Source organism: Ahaetulla prasina, chromosome 3, assembly GCF_028640845.1.
Source record: "Ahaetulla prasina isolate Xishuangbanna chromosome 3, ASM2864084v1, whole genome shotgun sequence".
Lineage (NCBI taxonomy): Eukaryota > Metazoa > Chordata > Lepidosauria > Squamata > Colubridae > Ahaetulla > Ahaetulla prasina.
Window position 1 is genome coordinate 225,517,949 of NC_080541.1, and position 18,590 is coordinate 225,536,538.

At 47.5% G+C, this 18,590-nt stretch overlaps 1 protein-coding gene across 1 annotated transcript in view; it reads right to left on the reverse strand.

Annotated features, from left to right (window-relative positions):
- SLC2A4RG (SLC2A4 regulator) overlaps nucleotides 1-18,590 on the reverse strand; it is a 63,691-nt gene that overhangs the window by 35,709 nt on the left and 9,392 nt on the right. The window contains exon 2 of the mRNA XM_058175974.1: nucleotides 13,776-13,957. Within this exon, the coding sequence (XP_058031957.1) occupies nucleotides 13,776-13,957 (182 nt within the window). The remainder of the gene's footprint in view (nucleotides 1-13,775; nucleotides 13,958-18,590) is intronic.

The following is an 18,590-nucleotide window of genomic DNA, read 5'->3' on the forward strand; positions in this document are numbered from 1 at the left end:
TATTTATGACGGTTGCAGTGTTTGTGGTCGGGTGTTCCCCTTTTGCGACCGTCTGACAAGCAACGTCAATGGGGGGAAGCCAGATTCGCTTAACGACCGTGTTACTAAGTTAATAAACGCAGCGATTCGCTTAACAGTCACTTATTTTCAGTTTCCGTTGTAACTTCGAACGGTTCTAAACAAGCGGTTGTAAATCAAGGACTACCTGTATAACCGCAGAACCACCTGCGGGGCGTCCCGTTTTTAGACAGACCTTTTAAAAGTGTGTTAAAACATAGAACCACTAAACCAGGGGTATCAAACTCCAGGCCCGGGGGCTGGATCCGGCCCTCAGGGTGCTTAGATCTGGTCCTTAGGGCCAGCCTGGAAACAGAAAAGGAACGGCCCAGGATGCCTCTGCCACCGAAAACGAAGCACGATAGAGCTGCCTGCGGTCCCACCGAGCTCCGTTTCCACTGGCAGAGGGATGCGTTGTGACCCAGGCCCAAGTAGGTAGTAGGAAACTCAGTCTGTGAAAAAAACAAGCAAACTTTATTCGCACAGCTGAGAATTACTTCATTCCCAGCGCCGTTCAATTAAATTAAAGCAAATTCCTCCCAACACAAATTCCTCAGTCCTCTCGCCAACCTTGCTCCAATTAGGCAAACAGTCAAAGGCCTTTCTTGGCAAACGTTCAGAAGACACCGATACAAAATAAATGCAGCAAGACAAAGCTATCAACGTTGTTTGCCGGCAAAGAGCCCAAACGCCGTTGCTGGTCTTTTAAGCCTTATGGGAGGGGCCAATCATCTCTTGGCCCTACTCCCAAGTCGTCCTCTTTGCTTGAGCTGCTCTTGCCTTCTGGCAGCTCTTCTCATGCGTGCATTAGGAACAGGGTCCTCCTGTTCCTCTGCCTCACTACTCTGAGTCTCTGGAGGCTCTGGAATCTGCACCTCACTCCCCAATGGCCCTGACCTCACCTCAGCCTCATCACTGTCCGACTCTGTTGCCAGCTCCGCAGGCTGCAGGAGGCCATCACAGCTGAAAACGGAGCTTGGGAGCCCGTTTTCTCTGGCCGAGCGCTTGGCCCACCACAGGTGCCACCCGACATGGCTGATGGCGAGCTGGCCATGCCCCACCCCGCCCCCTCCCCTGAGGTCAAACACAACCCTGATGCGAGTTTGACACCCCTGCACTAAACCTTCTGCAGCTCCATTTTGATCCGACTGTTCCTCTTACACCGAAGAGACCTCGCCTCCTTTGTTGATGAGAACTAGAACCTTGGATCTCTCCGGCTGTTGAGTTCCCGCTTAGGATTCCTGCCTGCTTTTGCAGCTTTCTCCAGCCAGAGATCGTAGCCAATTCAACAGAGCCAGAAAAATATATATATATATAAAAAAAAAATTGAAAGTGCATTTTGGAAAGAGAGTAGGGGAAGAAAAGAAAAAAAAAAACCCAAACGAAGCAGAACTAAAATTGTGCAATTATGCAGGCGTTTCTGAGTGATTTATGCTGTTTACGAGATTCTGCTCGGCTTGGCACCCGATCTGCAGACTCCTGGCGCACCGTTTTTACTTGGGGTTTGGGGTTGGGTTTTTTTCTTTTTTCTTTTTTTGAGAACAATGTGGCATGCACATGCCTGCCAAAGCACATGCGTGCTACGCAGCAGGCAGTCTAAATCTCGCCTGTCATGCACAGAAGCCTGGAAGTGTTTAGCTTCCCGAGGTTCCAGCGACCGACTGAAAAGGAGGAAAAAAAATATAACATTTCCCCCCACCCACCCCCCAATGGCAGGCGTGGTCGATCGTGGCTCAAAGCCTTCTCCGCCAGGCTGGGAGAGCCAATGGCCAAGCCGTTGCCGGTGGGAGGGACGCCCTGGTGTTAAAATCCGTGGCAGGCTTCGGCTAACTTCCTCTGGCTGCTCTCAAAAGGAAGAATTCCCAATTTCTTCCCTCCCTCTTTTCCAAGCCAGGAGTTCCAGATCCAGAGGAGAGAAAGGCAAACAGGCTGCCAGTGTCAGAGGACAGGTAGTCCTCGACGTACGACCACACCTGAGCCCAAAATTTCTCTGCTTAAGTGAGAAATTTTTTGAGTTTTGCCCCATCTTTCCAGCCACCGTTGTTAAGCGAATCCCTCCAGTTGGTAACACGGTTGTTAAGTGAATCTGGCTTCCCCCATTGACGTTGCTTGTCAGAAGGTCGCAAAAGGGAAAAACACGACCCCGGGACACTGCAACCGTCATAACTACAAGTCAGTTGCCAAAGCATCTGAATTTCAACCATGGGGATAATGCAACGGTCCTTAAGTGTGAAAAACAATTTGAAGTCACATTTTTCAAGGCCATTGTAACTTCAAACGGTCACTAAACAGGCTGTTGTAAGTCGAGGACTACCTATAACACACAAAATCTCATGTCTTTTAATAAAACTGCTTGGTCAGAAAAGGGATTATCCGATTCCTCCTGATTTTGTTTACAAACATTTCATTATCAGCTCCAAACTTGCAGCACTATACTAGTGGCCAAAATTGTGGAAACCTTTGGGGAAAAGTGTATTTTCTAAAACTAGCTAATAACACCACTTTTTGTTTTTGGGAGTAGTACCACAAAATTATATATCGATGGAAAGATAATTTAATCAAGAATGTAATGCAGTAACTTTTATGAAGGATTTGCTATTAGAATAGCAGCTACGGGATAAAGAAGAAAAGTGAAACACGTAGAAAAAAATGAGATATACAAAAATTATCACCCTAAAAAAAACGAGATATACAAAAATTATCACATCAGTTAATACTAGTTGGGTAACTTTTAGCATGAATTATGGCCTTACAACGTCTTCCCATGGAGTGAACCAAGTCTTTGAGTTCTGCAGCTGTTATCATGTGAAACCAAGATTGAATGATGGCTTCTATTAACTGGGTTTTATTACTCGATCGCTTCTGACTAACAAGTTTCTTTAGTCGGCTCCACAGATTTTCGACTGGATGAAGGTTTGGGCTATTCCCAGGCCATTCCAGTAGTGGAATAGAATTATCTTGAAACTCCAAAAAACAAAAAAGAGTGGTGTTATTATCCATCAAACCTCAAAAATACACTTTTCGCAAAAGTTTTCCACAATTTTGGCCCTTACTGTACATTCCATACGAATCCAGAGCTGGGTCTGAATTCATATTGTCACCCAGATCCACCTGTGCAGGCAACCCCCTCCCAGGAAAAGCCCCCCCCCCTTAATTGACCCAAAAATATCTCAAGGCTCTTTTCGCTTCCTCTTCAGAGTTGTTAAAAATCCCACACACTCCCTACCCTGCGCGGAAAGCACAACCCGCTATCTGCCTTTTAATCTTCACAAAATGCATGCCTTTAATTAAGTACAGTACTTGCCTCCTGCCGGCTGCACAGGTAGGTAGGGAGAGCTCACCTGGCCCACCCAGCACAACTCCTCCTAAGTTACTTTTACACAGACACACACAAAGGCCCGCTCAAGTGGAAAGAGAGGATGGGTGCCCCAAACCCACGTCAACGCAACCCCACAACCCCAGAAATAAAACCTCAAAAAATAAACACTACCTCCCCCCCCAAAAAAAAAATTGGAAGTGTCTTGGCGACGTTTCGACGAAGTCTCATTCGTCATCTTCAGGCTTCAGCTTCGTGCTTCTGGGAGCAATGTGTGATCGCAGCTGTTTCTTCCTTTTAACTGCTAGTGGGGGTTTGAACTGATTGGGTGGGAGCTTGGCTGTGCTCTGATTGGATGGGGGTTTTTTGTGCTCTGATTGGCTGGGGGTGTGTCCTGTGTTGGTGGGGGCTTGGTTGTGCTCAGTTTAGTCTGTGTTGCAGGGGGATTTGAGCTGGTGAGCTGCATAGCTGTTGTTTGGCTTTGTGGTCGTGCTACATCTTCATAGTGGGTGTCTGTCTGCTGCATGTATGGATAGGAGGGGTTTGAAATGGCTAATGTTGCAGCTGCGGTCTGGCTTCTGGTCCTTGGTCGTGCTTCATGATCAGTGTGGGTTTGGGTCTGCTTTCTGGGTGGATGTGCGGTGGTGACATCCTGTGTGGACCTCGTGAGTGTGGGTCTGCTTCTAGGAGCACAAAGTTGAAGCCTGAAGATGACGAATGAGACTTCGTCGAAACGTCACCAAGACACTTCTAATTTTACGCGGGAGAAAACCCGAATAACCAAAGACCTACATACAAACACCCACAAAAACCTCAGAAAACATATATATATAAATGGATCGTCCAACGTCACAACAACACTGAAAAAAGCGATTTACGACCGTACTTCAAACTTACGAAGGTTGCATGTTATTTATGACAGTCGTGGTGTCCCGGAGTCACGCGATCCTCTTTTGCGACTTTTGCAAAGTTGACGGGGAAGCAGATTCACTTAACAACCGGGTGACTAACTTAACAACTGCAGTGATTCGCTTAACAACGGTGGCAAGAAAAGGGCCGTAAAATGGAGCAAAACTCACTTAAAACTGTTTCACTTAGCAACAGAACTTTTGGGTTCAACTGCTGTCATAAAGTCGTGGCTACCTATATATCCACCACCAAAGACATAGGTGCATTAGAGGTGCCAATCCTAGAGCGGCCGTCTCAACCTGAAGCCCCTCCAGACAGGGCTGGGCCTTCAATTCCCAGAATTCCCTACGTGACACAGGAATTCTGGGGATTTCCTAATCCCCGCATCAGGAAAAGAACAGCAACCTCAAAATAACCCCCTATTTACAACACACCAGCAAATACAGGCAGTCCTCGACTTACGGCCGACAATCGAGGCCAAAATTTCTGTCGTTAAGTGAGACATTCGCTTAGCCAACTTTGCCCCGTTTGACGCCCTTTCCTGCCACAGCCATTAAGCGGACCCCCTGCCAGGTGATAGGTTAGCAGTCCCCGTTGTTAAGTGAATCTGGCTCTCCCCACTGTCTTGGCTTTGTCAGAAGGTCACCAAAGGGGATCGCGTGACCTTGGGACACAGCCAACGGTCATAAATGTGGATGCCGGCACCCCGGTACAGCCAGCTGCAACCGCAGCTGACTGTTGGGGGCGAGTCATTGGCCCCAATGGAAAGGGTGCGCAACTTGGGTCTTCTCCTGGATGGACGGCTGTCGTTTGAAGACCATTTGACGGCCGTCTCCAGGAGAGCTTTCTATCAGGTGCGCTTGGTTCGCCAGTTGTGCCCCTTCCTTGACCGGGATGCCTTATGCACGGTCACTCACGCTCTTGTCACCTCTCGCTTGGATTATTGCAATGCTCTCTACATGGGGCTCCCCCTGAAGTGCACTCGGAGGCGTCAGTTAGTCCAGAATGCAGCTGCGCGGGTGATTGAGGAAGCCACACGTGGCTCCAATGTAACACTGCTCCTGCGCAGACTGCACTGGCTACCTGTGGTCTTTCGGGTGCGCTTTAAGGTTCTAGTTACCACCTTTAAAGCGCTCCGTGGCTTAGGGCCCGGGTACTTACGGGACCGCCTGCTGTTACCCTATGCCTCCCACCGACCCGTACGCTCACACAGAGAGGGTCTTCTCAGGGTGCCGTCCGCCAAGCAATGTTGGCTGGCGGCCCCCAGGGGAAGGGCCTTCTCTGTGGGGGCTCCTACGCTTTGGAACGAACTTCCCCCTGGCTTGCGTCAATTACCTGACCTTCGGACCTTCCGCCGCGAGCTGAAAACGCACTTATTTATTCAAGCGGGACTGGCTTAAATTTTAAATATTACTTTTAACTGGGGTTACTATTTTATGAATTTTAAGGGTTTTAAATTTAATTATTTTAAATTTCGGCCATCTATAGAATATGTTTTTTAACTTTCTGTTTTAATTGTACATTGTACTGTTTTTAAACTTGGCTGTACGCCGCCCTGAGTCCTTCGGGAGAAGGGCGGTATAAAAATCTAATAAATAAAATAAAAAATAAAAAAAAATGTGAGTCAGCCGTCAAGCATCTGAATTTTGATCACGGGATCATCGGGACGCTGGAAACTGTGAAAAACAGTCGTAAAGTCCATTTTTTCAGTGTCGTGGTAACTACGGTCTGAACAGACACTGAGTGAACTGTTGTAAGGCGAGACTAGCTGTAGTTTTGCAAGCAAAGCTGACGTTTTTTTCTCCTTTATCCTGGCCTGGAAAGGCGACGCTGCCTCTGATCATTCTTCAGCTTCATTTCTCCAGAGCAAAAGAATTGTGGGGGTTTTTTTTCACACACACCCCCTTCATGACAGCCGGATCAGCCAGCTTTATGGCACTGCCCTTCGCACTGGTAATCTAAGAAGATTAAACATGCATAAATTGGCCTCTTGACCGATGGCTTATTTTTAGCCGGGGTGCAGTTGTGAAGTGTGCAGCCGGCGTGCAGCACACATTGGCTGAGTAGCAACGGAGCAATGGCAGACGCACAAAAAGACACAACGCAACAACCAGCCACAGCCGTTCTGGAATTGGGAGGGACTTGCATGCAAGAACTGAGATATTTGCACCCATCTCTTACCTTGGCTAAAAGTTTCTAATTCAGTGTTTCTCAACCGTGGGGATTTCAACTTGGGGGACTTCAATTCATGCTGGCTGGGAGAATTCTGGGAGTTGAAGTCCACCAAGCTGGCCGGGGGAATTCTGGGAATTGAAGTCCACCAAGCTGGCCGGGGGAATTCTGGGAGTTGAAGTCCACCAAGCTGGCCGGGGGAATTCTGGGAGTTGAAGTCCACCAAGCTGGCTGGGGAATTCTGGGAGTTGAAGTCCACCCATGGGGCTGGGGAATTCTGGGAGTTGAAGTCCACCAAGCTGGCTGGGGGAATTCTGGGAGTTGAAGTCCACCCATGGGGCTGGGGAATTCTGGGAGTTGAAGTCCACTAAGCTGGCTGGGGAATTCTGGGAGTTGAAGTCCACCAAGCTGGCTGGGGAATTCTGGGAGTTGAAGTCCACCCATGGGGCTGGGGAATTCTGGGAGTTGAAGTCCACCAAGCTGGCTGGGGGAATTCTGGGAGTTGAAGTCCACTCATGGGGCTGGGGAATTCTGGGAGTTGAAGTCCACCAAGCTGGCTGGGGGAATTCTGGGAGTTGAAGTCCACCAAGCTGGCTGGGGAATTCTGGGAGTTGAAGTCCACCAAGCTGGCTGGGGAATTCTGGGAGTTGAAGTCCACCAAGCTGGCTGGGGAATTCTGGGAGTTGAAGTCCACCAAGCTGGCTGGGGGAATTCTGGGAATTGCCGTGCACACCACTGAAAGTTGTGAGAAACACTGCTTTAAAATTAAGCATTAATTAATTGCTTTGATAGGTGGTCCTCGGCTTACGACCATGCTTGAGCCCATCATGTCCCTCGCTAAGCGAGAGAGTTGTTAAGCGAGTGGCGCCCCATTCTACGACCTCTCTGAACACGGTTCTTGTGGATCACTGCAGTTATTAAGTTAAGAACTCGGTTGTTAAAGTAAATCTGGCTTCCCCATGGACTTTGCTTGTCAGAAGGTCGCAAAAAGGGGATCACTGAGACACTCCGACGGTCGTAAGTACAAGCCAGTGGCTAGGCCTTCCAATTCTGATCACGTGACCATGGGGACGCTGCAACGGTATTAGGCGTGAAAAACGGTTGTAAGTCCCTTTTTTTCTGTGCCGTTGTCACTCTGAACGGTCACTAAACAGACTGTTGTAAGTAGAGGACTACCTGTATTCTTGTTTTGTTTTACTGATTGCCATCCAGAATCCAAAATCATCTGGAGTCAGAGGACCTTATACAGGTAGTCCCCATTGTCTAAGTTACAATGGCACTGGAAAAAGAAAGTGATCTACGGTCCATTTTTCACACTTACGACCGCTGCAGCATCCCCACAGTTACGTGACCAAAATTTAGGAACTTGGCAACTGACTCATATTTATGACGGTCACAGCGTCCCGGGGTCATGTTAATTGTTGTGGTCCGTCAGCAACCTGTGTAGCTGGCAACAGAGTCAGACAGCGATGAGGCTGAGGTGAGGCCAGGGCCATCGGGGAGTGAGGTGCGGCCTCCAGAGCCTCCAGAGACTGATAGTAGTGAGGCAGAGGAACAGGAGGAGCCTGTTCCTAATGCACGCATGAGAAGAGCTGCCAGAAGGCAAGAGCAGCTCAAGCAAAGAGGACGACTCAGGAGTAAGGCCAAGAGATGATTGGCCCCTCCCATAAGGCTTAAAAGACCAGCAACAGCGTTTGGGCTTTGCTGGAAAACAATGTTGGTAGCTTCGTTTTCTTGCAACAATAAAGCTAATAAGAGAGACTCATATATCATAAAACAACACACACACACCCCGGCGACATACACATCATACGAGCCATTTAATGGGCTCCATCCCGCTCTGCCTTCCTTAACAAATGTCTCACTTAGCCACGGAAATTTGGGGGACAATTGTGGCCATAACTCAAGGACTACCTAAGAAAGGAAGAAAAATGCACCGCCCGTCGGCGCCCGTGTAACCAGCTGCCACCTCTCCCTTAGTTAAAGCAGCTTCAGGAATTCTGCGGCAGAAAAATCTGTGCTTTCCAACTTCACCCAGATTGTTGGGGGGGCAATAAGTTGACTTTGTAAATATACAAATAGAATGAGACTATTGCCTTACACACTGTAAGCCGCCCTGAGTCTTCGGAGAAGGGCGGGATATAAATGTAAACAAAACAAACAAAACAAACAAACAAACAATAACCTTCTGCACACTTTTAAGTTTCCTTAAAAAGTTTTTTAAAAAAAAAAGTTGGCCACGCCCACCCAGTCACATGACCTCCCCACCAAGCCACACCCACAGAAGCGGTACTAACGAATTTTACATTTCTCCCCTCCTCTATATCTATCTCACGCCTTCCCATTTCTAGGGCACCCGCCAAGCGGCAGCATTAATCTCATGCCCCACGCAGAGCCAGGCCAACGTTCAAATTGCAACCGCGGGATTGTCGTATTTCACCTGTTAAACATGTGAATCCATCAAATACGCTGCCTGCAGTAACGGCCTGACAGATCCTTCCGTTAAAGGCTCGAGCACCTTAGCGGAGCAAAGCCCACCCAAGGATTATACAGGCAGTCCTCGCCTTTACGACCACAAGCGAGCCCAAACTTCCTGCTGCTAAGCCGGACGGTTGCTAACTGGGCTCGGCCCCGTTTTACGACCTTTCCTGCCACAGTCACAAAGTGAACCTGTGCCGCTGTTATGCCAGTAACACGGTTGTTAAGTGAACCCGGCTTCCCCACTTGCAAAAGGGATACCACACGACCCCAGGAACTGGCAACCGTCATAAATACAGTAGTACCCAAAATTGTGGAAATCTTTTGGGAAAAGTGCATTTTTGAGGTTTGATGCCTTTGTTTTTTTTGTTTTTTTTTTGGGAGTTTCAAGAGAATCATATTCCATTGCTGGAATGGCCTGGGAATAGCCCTGACCTTAACCCAGTAGTGAAATCCATTTTTTTAAACTACCAGTTCTGTGGGCGTGGCTTGGTGGGCATGGTGTGGCTTAGTGGGCGTGGCTTGGTGGGCATGGCAGGGGAAGGATAGTGCAAAATCTCCATTCCCTCCCACTCCTGGGGGAAGGATATTGCAAAATCTCCATTCCCACCCCACTCCTGGGGGAAGGATACTGCAAAATCTCCATTCCCTCCCCACTCCTGGGGGAAGGATACTGCAAAATCTCCATTCCCTCCCCACTCCTGGGGAAAGGATACTGCAAAATCTCCATTCCCTCCCCATTCCTGGGGGAAGGATACTGTAAAATCTCCATTCCCACCCCACTCTGGGGGAAGGATATTGCAAAATCTCCATTCCCTCCCCACTCCTGGGGGAAGTATACTGCAAAATCTCCATTCCCTCCCCACTCCTGAGAGAAGGATATTGCAAAATCTCCATTCCCACCCCACTCCTGGGGGAAGGATACTGCAAAATCTCCATTCCCTCCTCACTCCTGGGGGAAGGATATTGCAAAATCTCCATTCCCTCCCCACTCCTGAGAGAAGGATATTGCAAAATCTCCATTCCCACCCCACTCCTGGGGGAAGGATATTGCAAAATCTCCATTCCCTCCCCACTCCTGGGGGAAGGATACTGCAAAATCTCCATTCCCTCCCCACTCCTGGGGAAAGGATACTGCAAAATCTCCATTCCCTCCCCATTCCTGGGGGAAGGATATTGCAAAATCCTCATTCTCTCCCCACTCCTGGGGGAAAGATATTGCAAAATCTCCATTCCTACCCCACTCCTGGGGGAAGGATATTGCAAAATCTCCATTCCCACCCGACTCCTGGGGGAAGGATATTGCAAAATCTCCATTCCTACCCCACTCCTGGGGGAAGGATATTGCAAAATCTCCATTCCCTCCCCACTCCTGGGGGAAGGATATTGCAAAATCTCCATTCCCACCCCACTCCTGGGGGAAGGATATTGCAAAATCTCCATTCCCTCCCCACTCCTGGGGGAAGGATATTGCAAAATCTCCATTCCCTCCCCACTCCTGGGGGAAGGATATTGCAAAATCTCCATTCCCTCCCCACTCCTGGGGGAAGGATACTGCAAAATCTCCATTCCCTCCCCACTCCTGGGGGAAGGATATTGCAAAATCTCCATTCCCTCCCCACTCCTGAGAGAAGGATATTGCAAAATCTCCATTCCCACCCCACTCCTGGGGGAAGGATACTGCAAAATCTCCATTCCCTCCCCACTCCGGGGGGAAGGATATTGCAAAATCTCCATTCCCTCCCCACTCTGGGGCCAGCCAGAAGTGGTATTTGCCGGTTCTCCGAACTGCTCAAAATTTCCGCTACCGGTTCTCCAGAACCTGTCAGAACCTGCTGGATTTCATCCAATTGAAAATCTAGGGAGCCAACTAAAGAAACTTGCTAGAAACGACCCAGCAATAAAACCCACTTAATAGAAGGCATCATTCAATCTTGGTTTCACATGATAACAGCTGCAGAACTCAAAGACTTGGTTCACTCCATGGGAAGACGTCGTACGGCCATAATTCATGCTAAAGGTTACCCAACTAAGTATTCACTGATATGATAATTTTTGTGGATCTCATTTTTTTCTACGTGTTTCACTTTTCTTCTTTATAGTGCAACTGCTATTCTAACAGCAAGTCCTCCATAAAGGTTATTGCATTACATTCTTGATTAAATCATCTTTCCATTGATATATAATTTTATGGTACTACAACAACAAAAAAGTGGTGTTATTAGCTAGCTTTAGAAAATATACTTTTCCCAAAAGATTTCCATAATTTTGGCCACTATTGTACAGGCCAGTGGCCAAGCACCCGAATTCTGATCACATGACCATGGGGATTTTTGCAAAGATCAAAAGTGCAGAAAATGGTTTTTGGTTTTTTTAAATAGTTTTTTATTTTATACACATTAAAGACAAAAGACAAGACATACAACATTAACATATACATATCACTATTTATCAGCTATTTCAAGGCGGTCCATACCTATTATTTATACGTATTTTAATTCTATCTTATTTTACTCTTATTCATCTATTCTTCTTTATTTCATCTACATTTTACTTTGTTGTTCAGTTTTTCTTATCTTGCCTATTTTCTAACCATTCGTACCATTTGCACCAAATCTTATAGTAATCTGTTTCTTCTTTCTCCTTAATTTCTTTTGTAAGTTTGTCCATCTCAGCACATTCTAGTATTTTTGGGATTAATTCTTCCTCTGTTGGTGGGTTTTCTTTTTTCCAATTTTTGAGCGTAAGCTATGCGTGCTGCTGTAAGTATATGGAGTATTAAGTATTGCATATCGTTTGTATGATTTTCTGTCGAGATCCCTAATAAAAATTGTTCCGGCTTTCCTTTTATTGGTTCCTGTATTATTTCCTCTAACCACTTTCTGATTTTAGCCCAGAATTGTTTCGCCACTCAGCAGGTCCACCAGAAATGATAATATGTTCCATAGTTGCTCTTAAGTTTCCAACAAGAAGTGCAGAAAAGGGTTATAAGTCACTTTTCTGCAGTGTCATTATAACTTTGAATGGTCACTAAATGGACTAAAAAGGTAAAGGTAAAGGTTCCCCTCGCACAAATGTGCTCATTGTTCCCGACTCTAGGGGGCGGTGCTCATCTCTGTTTCAAAGCCGAAGAGCCAGCGCTGTCCAAAGACGTCTCCGTGGTCATCCGGCATGACTCAACGCCAAAGGCGCACGGAACGCTGTTACCTTCCCACCAAAGGGGGTCCCTATTTTCCTACTTGGATTTTTTACTTGCTTTCGAACTGCTAGGTTGGCAGAAGCCGGGACAACTAACGGGAGCTCACCCCGTTACACGGCAGCACTAGGGATTCAAACCGCTGAACTGCCAACCTTTTGATCGACAAGCTCAGCGTGTTAGCCATTGAGCCACCACGTACCTACTAAATGGACTACCTGTGTTTAAAGACTCACCTGGGGTGGGGAGACAGGAAGGGGGTTCCAAAATAACAGAATAACAGAATTGGGACCCTGGAGGTCTTCTAGCAGAAGGGAAACCCTGTTTGACTGCCTGGTGATGAAGCAAAAGCCTCCCACAACTTCTGGAGGCAGGTTGTTCCACTGGTTAATCGTTCCTTTGATGTTTTCACACGGCAACTGCATGATGGCTGGGGAATTCTGGGATTTGAAATCCGCACATTTTAAAGCAGCCGAAGTTGACAAGCACAGCTCAAAAGAAAAACCTCCAGCATTAAGGCTTCCAACCAGCACCGACAACCACTGTGCTAATTTTCTCTTCAAAAGTAATGCAAGCGCATGAGATGAAGAAAAGAAAAGAAAAGAATGGAAGCAGAGAGAAGGGAGGGGAGAAGAGAGAAGGTTGATCAGGAAGGAAAAGAGGGATGGAGGAAGGAAGAAGGAGGGAGAGAGGAAGGGAAGGGAAAGGAGGGAGGGACAGAGGAAGGGAGGGGAGGGGAAAGGAGAAAAGGTTGATCAGGGAGGAAGGAGGGAGGGTGGAATGAAGGAAGGAAGGAGGAAGGAAAGGAAGGGGGGAGGGAGAGTAGAGAAGGTTCATCAGGAAGGAAGACAGGGATGAAGGAAGGAAGGAAGGAAGGAAGGAAGGAAGGAAGGAAGGAAGGAAGGAAGGAAGGAAGGAAGGAAGGGAAGACAGGGAGGGACAGAGGAAGGGAGGGGAAAGGAGAAAAGGTTGATCAGGAAGGAGGAGGGTGGGGAAGGGAAGGGAGGAGAGGGGATCGATCAGGAAGGGAGGGAGAGAGGGAGGAAGGAAGGAAGGAAAGGAAGGGGGGAGGGAGAGGAGCGAAGGTTCATCAGGAAGGAAGACAGGGGTGGAGGAAGGAAGGAAGGAAGGAAGGAAGGAAGGAAGGAAGGAAGGAAGGAAGGAAGGAAGGAAGGAAGGAAGGAAGGAAGGAAGGAAGGAAGGAAGGAAGACAGGGAGGGACAGAGGAAGGGAGGGGAAAGGAGAAAAGGTTGATCAGGAAGGGAGGGAGGGGTGGGGAAGGGAAGAGAGGAGAGGGGATCGATCAGGAAGGGAGGGAGAGAGGGAGGAAGGAAGGAAGGAGGAAGGAAGGAAGGAGGAGAGGAGAGGTTCATCAGGAAGGAAGACAGGGGTGGAGGAAGGAAGGAAGGAAGGAAGGAAGGAAGGAAGGAAGGAAGGAAGGAAGGAAGGAAGGAAGAAGGGAAGAGAGGGAGGGAGGGACAGAGGAAGGGAGGGGAAAGGAGAAAAGGTTGATCAGGAAGAGAGGGAAGGGTGGGGAAGGGAAGGGAGGAGAGGGGATTGATCAGGAAAGGAGGGAGGAAGGGAAGGAGAGGAGGGGAGAGGAGAAAAACTGCCACTACGAATGGTGGTCGGTCCCACACCTCCTACCTCTGTCGGGGCACCGGGATGTAGGCCGAATGGTGCAGGGGGGTCTCATCCAGGAGTCGCAGAGCCGTGGTCGCTTCTTCCACCGGCTGTTTTAGCACCACTGGGTTCGAGGTGAGCCTCAGGTGGCCATTCGCCGGCTCCAACTCTGCTGGAAACGCTTTGCCATTACAATGATTGGAACTCTGCAAGGAAGAGTTGGAGACATTTAGGGTAACCGTTCCTTTCGGGTCCAACAGTATTTATTTCTATTTTTTTGGCCTCCAGGGATGGAGACCCCCCACCCCCACCCCCAATCTCAATTGCATGACTCTGCCGGTTTAAAACAATTCGCGACTACCCAAAGAACAAAGTGTAATCTTAAAACAGATAAAACCACATCAACTGCATAACAACATTCACAGCTGGGCTCTCAAAAACAATCCACACCCTGCACAAATACCATAAACGTGAAATGTAAGAGTAACTGAGTTGGAAGGGACCTTAGAGGTCTTCTAGTCCAACACACACACACACACACACCCCTCCCCGCTCAAGCAGGACAGCCTATACCAGGGATGGCTAAACTTTTTTTTTTTAATTTGCATTTATATCCCGCCCCTCTCCGAAGATTCAGGGCGGCTTACACTATGTCAAGCAATAGTCTTCATCCATTTGTATATTATATACAAAGTCAACTTATTGCCCCCAACAATCTGGGTCCTCATTTTACCTACCTTTATAAAGGATGGAAGGCTGAGTCAACCTTGGGCCTGGGGGGACTTGAACCTGCAGTAATTGCAAGCAGCTGTGTTAATTACAGACAGACTTAGTCTGTTGAGCCACCAGAAGCTATTGTGTGCCAAAAATGGGGGTCGCGGAGGGGAGGAGGCCCATTTTTTGCTCTCCCCAGTTGGCAAACGGGCCGTTTCCGGCCTCCGGAGGGCTTCCGGAGGGGTGGGGAAGGCCGTTTTCGCCCTCCCCAGGCTCCCAGAAAGGCTCTGGAGCCCGAGGAGAGCAAAAAACAGGCCTTCCCCACCCCTCCGAAAGCCCTCCGGAGGCCGGAAACAGCGTGTTTACTGATTTCTGGTGGGCCCAGAAGGCCTGAAAATCAGCTGGCCGGTGCATACATGCACGTCGGAGCTGAGCTCATGTGCCCACCGATATGGCTCCGCGTGCCACCTGCGGCACGCGTGCCATAGTTCGCCATAGTTCACCTATACCATTTCAGAGAGATGGTTGTCCAGTCTTTTCTTGAAAACCTCCACTGATGGAGCCCTTCACAGCTTCTGGTGGCAAGCTGTTCCACTGGTTAATTTTTTTTCACTGTCAGAAAATTTCTCCTTCGTTCTAGGTCACTTCTCTCCTTGACAAATTTCCATCTGTTACGCATAGTTCTCTACTTACAACAGTCCATTTAGTGACCGTTTGAAGTTACAGCGGTCCTGAAAAAAAGTGATGCATGGCCAATGCAAATCCCCATGGTCAGGTGATCAGAATTCGGACACTTGGCGACTGCTTCGTATTTATGACGGTTGCAGTGTCTTAGGCTCAGGTGATCCACATTTTGCAATCTTCTAACCAGCAAAGCCAGATTCACTTAGCAACTGTACCACTAAATGCAACAAGCGCAGCGATTCACTTAACAACTTTGGCAAGAAAGGTCATAACATAATAGCAGAGTTGGAAGGGACCTTGGAGGTCTTCTAGTCCAACCCCCTGCCCAGGCAGGAAACCCTACACCATCTCAGACAAATGGTTATCCAACATTTTCTTAAAAATTTCCAGTGTTGGAGCATCCACAACTTCTGCAGGCAGGTTGTTCCATTTATTGATTGTTCTAACTGTCAGGAAATTTCTCCTTAGTTCTAAGTTCTAGTTCTAAAATAGGACGAAATTCACTTAATAACTGTCTCACTTACCGTACCAACAAATTTTGGGCTCAACTGTGGTCGCAAGTCAAAAACTACCTGATACTTCTCGTCCTGACCTCAGGTGCTTTGCAGAATAACGCCCCCCCACCCCTTTCTCTCTGAGGGCCCCTCGAATATTGAAAGATGCTATCATTGCTTAACACATTGTAAGCCGCCCTGAGTCTTCGGAGAAGGGCGGGATATAAATTCTAATAATAATAATAATAATAATAATAATAATAATAATAATAATAATAATAATAATAATAATATCATCAGCCCTAGTCTTTCTCTTCCTTGGACTAGAACAAAGACAAATGTATTTATTAAAAACATTTATACCACCGCCCGACACACCCATGGTGACTCCAAGTGGCTCACAAAAATAAAAACCCCAAGACAAAACTCAACAAACCCCCACCTGGTGACCACAATCAAACCATAGGTTTGCTAGACAAACCGAAGTCTTTGCGATCTTTTGAGAGAGTGAAGGGTGAATGCCGGTCTTATTACAGTCCTAGTGGACCAGGGGTGAAATGCTCCCGATCCGGTAGCGATGGCGGTGGGTGGTTCAGAGAACCAGTAATAAAAATCTCTCCCCCACCCCCAATGCCCAGCTGAGCTGCGCAATCATCAGAGGTTGTTTTTTTTTACTTTTAAAAGCATTTTTTCTTCGGCTGAAGAGGTTGTAAAAAAATTGTTTTTAAAAGGCTCTGACGGTCTCAGCTGAGTTGCCTGATCGTCAGAGGGGTTTTTTTTTCTTTTAAAGGCAAAAAAAAATGCTTTTAAAAGAAAACAAAAAATTCTGACAATCAGGCAACTCAGCTGGGATCCTCAGAGCCTCTTAAAAGCATTTATCTTCGGCCGAAGAGGTTGTAGAAAAAAATGCTTTTAAAAATATAATAAAAAAAAGTTGGCCACGCCCACCCAGTCAAATTACACCCCCCACCACCACCACCAAGCCAGTAGTAACAAATTTTACATTTCACCACAAGCACCACAAAGGTGCTTTTTCCGGAGGCATCTGGACTTTCTGGTTTTTCTTTGAAGACGTTTCGCTTCTCATCCAAGAAGTTTCTTCAGCTCTGACTGGATGGTGAGGAATGGAAGGATTTCTACTCCTTGCAGATCTCCAAGTGGCCTCAACGACCCCCTAAAAGGATGCAAATGACCAGCTGTCTACAAGGAATATCAATCCTTCCATTCCCCCACCATCCGGTCAGAGCGGAAGAAGCTTCTTGGAGGAGAAGCGAAACGCCTTCAAAGAAAAAAACCAAGAAATCCAGTTGCCTCTTGAAAAAGCATCTATGGACGACTGAGAATCTCAGTAGACAGTCGTAGTAGACGATCACTTAAATATGAGCCAGCCGTTTGCTGCAGCTACCAAAAAAGCCAACACAGTTCTGGGCTGCATAAACAGAGGGAAAGAATCAAGATCACGTGAAGGGTTAATACCACTTTATAATGCCTTGGTAAGGCCACACTTGGAATACTGCATCCAGTTTTGGTCCCCACGATGTAAAAAAGATGTTGAGACTCTAGAAAGAGTGCAGAGAAGAGCAACAAAGATGATTAGGGGACTGGAAGCTAAAACATATGAAGAACGGTTGCTGGAATTGAATATGTCTAGTCTTATGAAAAGAAGGACTAGGGGGGGGACATGATAGCAGTGGTCCAATATCTCAGGGGCTGCCCCAAAGAAGAGGGAGTCAAGCTATTCTCCAAAGCACCTGAAGGCAGGACAAGAAGCAACGGGGGGGAAACTCATCAAGGAGAGAAGCAACCTAGAACTAAGGAGAAACTTCCTGACTGTTAGAACAATTAACCAGTGGAACGACTTGCCACCAGAAGTTGTGAATGCTCCAACACTGGAAGTTTTGAAGAAGACTTCAAATCATTTGTCTGAAACGGTTTCCTGTCTGAGCGGTGGGTTGGACTAGAAGACCTCCAAGATCCCTTCCAACTCTTTATTATTCTGCTATTGTTTCTTATTCTCCGCAGGGATGAGGGAGCCACCAGAGACAAGGCCCTTCTTCTTGGGCCCACCAGATGGAGTTCCTTTAGAGAGCTCTTAACAGCTCCCCCAAACTCCAGCCGTGGAAATTGTGGAGTTGCACAATGCTGGCATGCATGGGAGGGAGGACTTACTATGGGGCAGGGGTCTCCAACCTTAGCAACTTTGAGCCTGGTGGACGTCAACTCCCAGAATTAGATGTAGGGAAGGAGAGAAGATCTGACATGGTTGAAGACTAAGGGATCAAGGTGTAGGGATGTTATAGAACAGGGGTCTCCAACCTTGGCAACTTTGAGCCTGGTGGACTTCAACTCCCAGAATTAGATGTAGGGAAGGAGAGAAGATCTGACATGGTTGAAGACTAAGGGATCAAGGTGTAGGGATGTTATAGAACAGGGGTCTCCAACCTTGGCAACTTTGAGCCTGGTGGACGTCAACTCCCAGAATTAGATGTAGGGAAGGAGAGAAGATCTGACATGGTTGAAGACTAAGGGATCAAGGTGTAGGGATGTTATAGAACAGGGGTCTCCAACCTTGGCAACTTTGAGCCTGGTGGACGTCAACTCCCAGAATTAGATGTAGGGAAGGAGAGAAGATCTGACATGGTTGAAGACTAAGGGATCAAGGTGTAGGGATGTTATAGAACAGGGGTCTCCAACCTTGGCAACTTTGAGCCTGGTGGACGTCAACTCCCAGAATTAGATGTAGGGAAGGAGAGAAGATCTGACATGGTTGAAGACTAAGGGATCAAGGTGTAGGGATGTTATAGAACAGGGGTCTCCAACCTTGGCAACTTTGAGCCTGGTGGACGTCAACTCCCAGAATTAGATGTAGGGAAGGAGAGAAGATCTGACATGGTTGAAGACTAAGGGATCAAGGTGTAGGGATGTTATAGAACAGGGGTCTCCAACC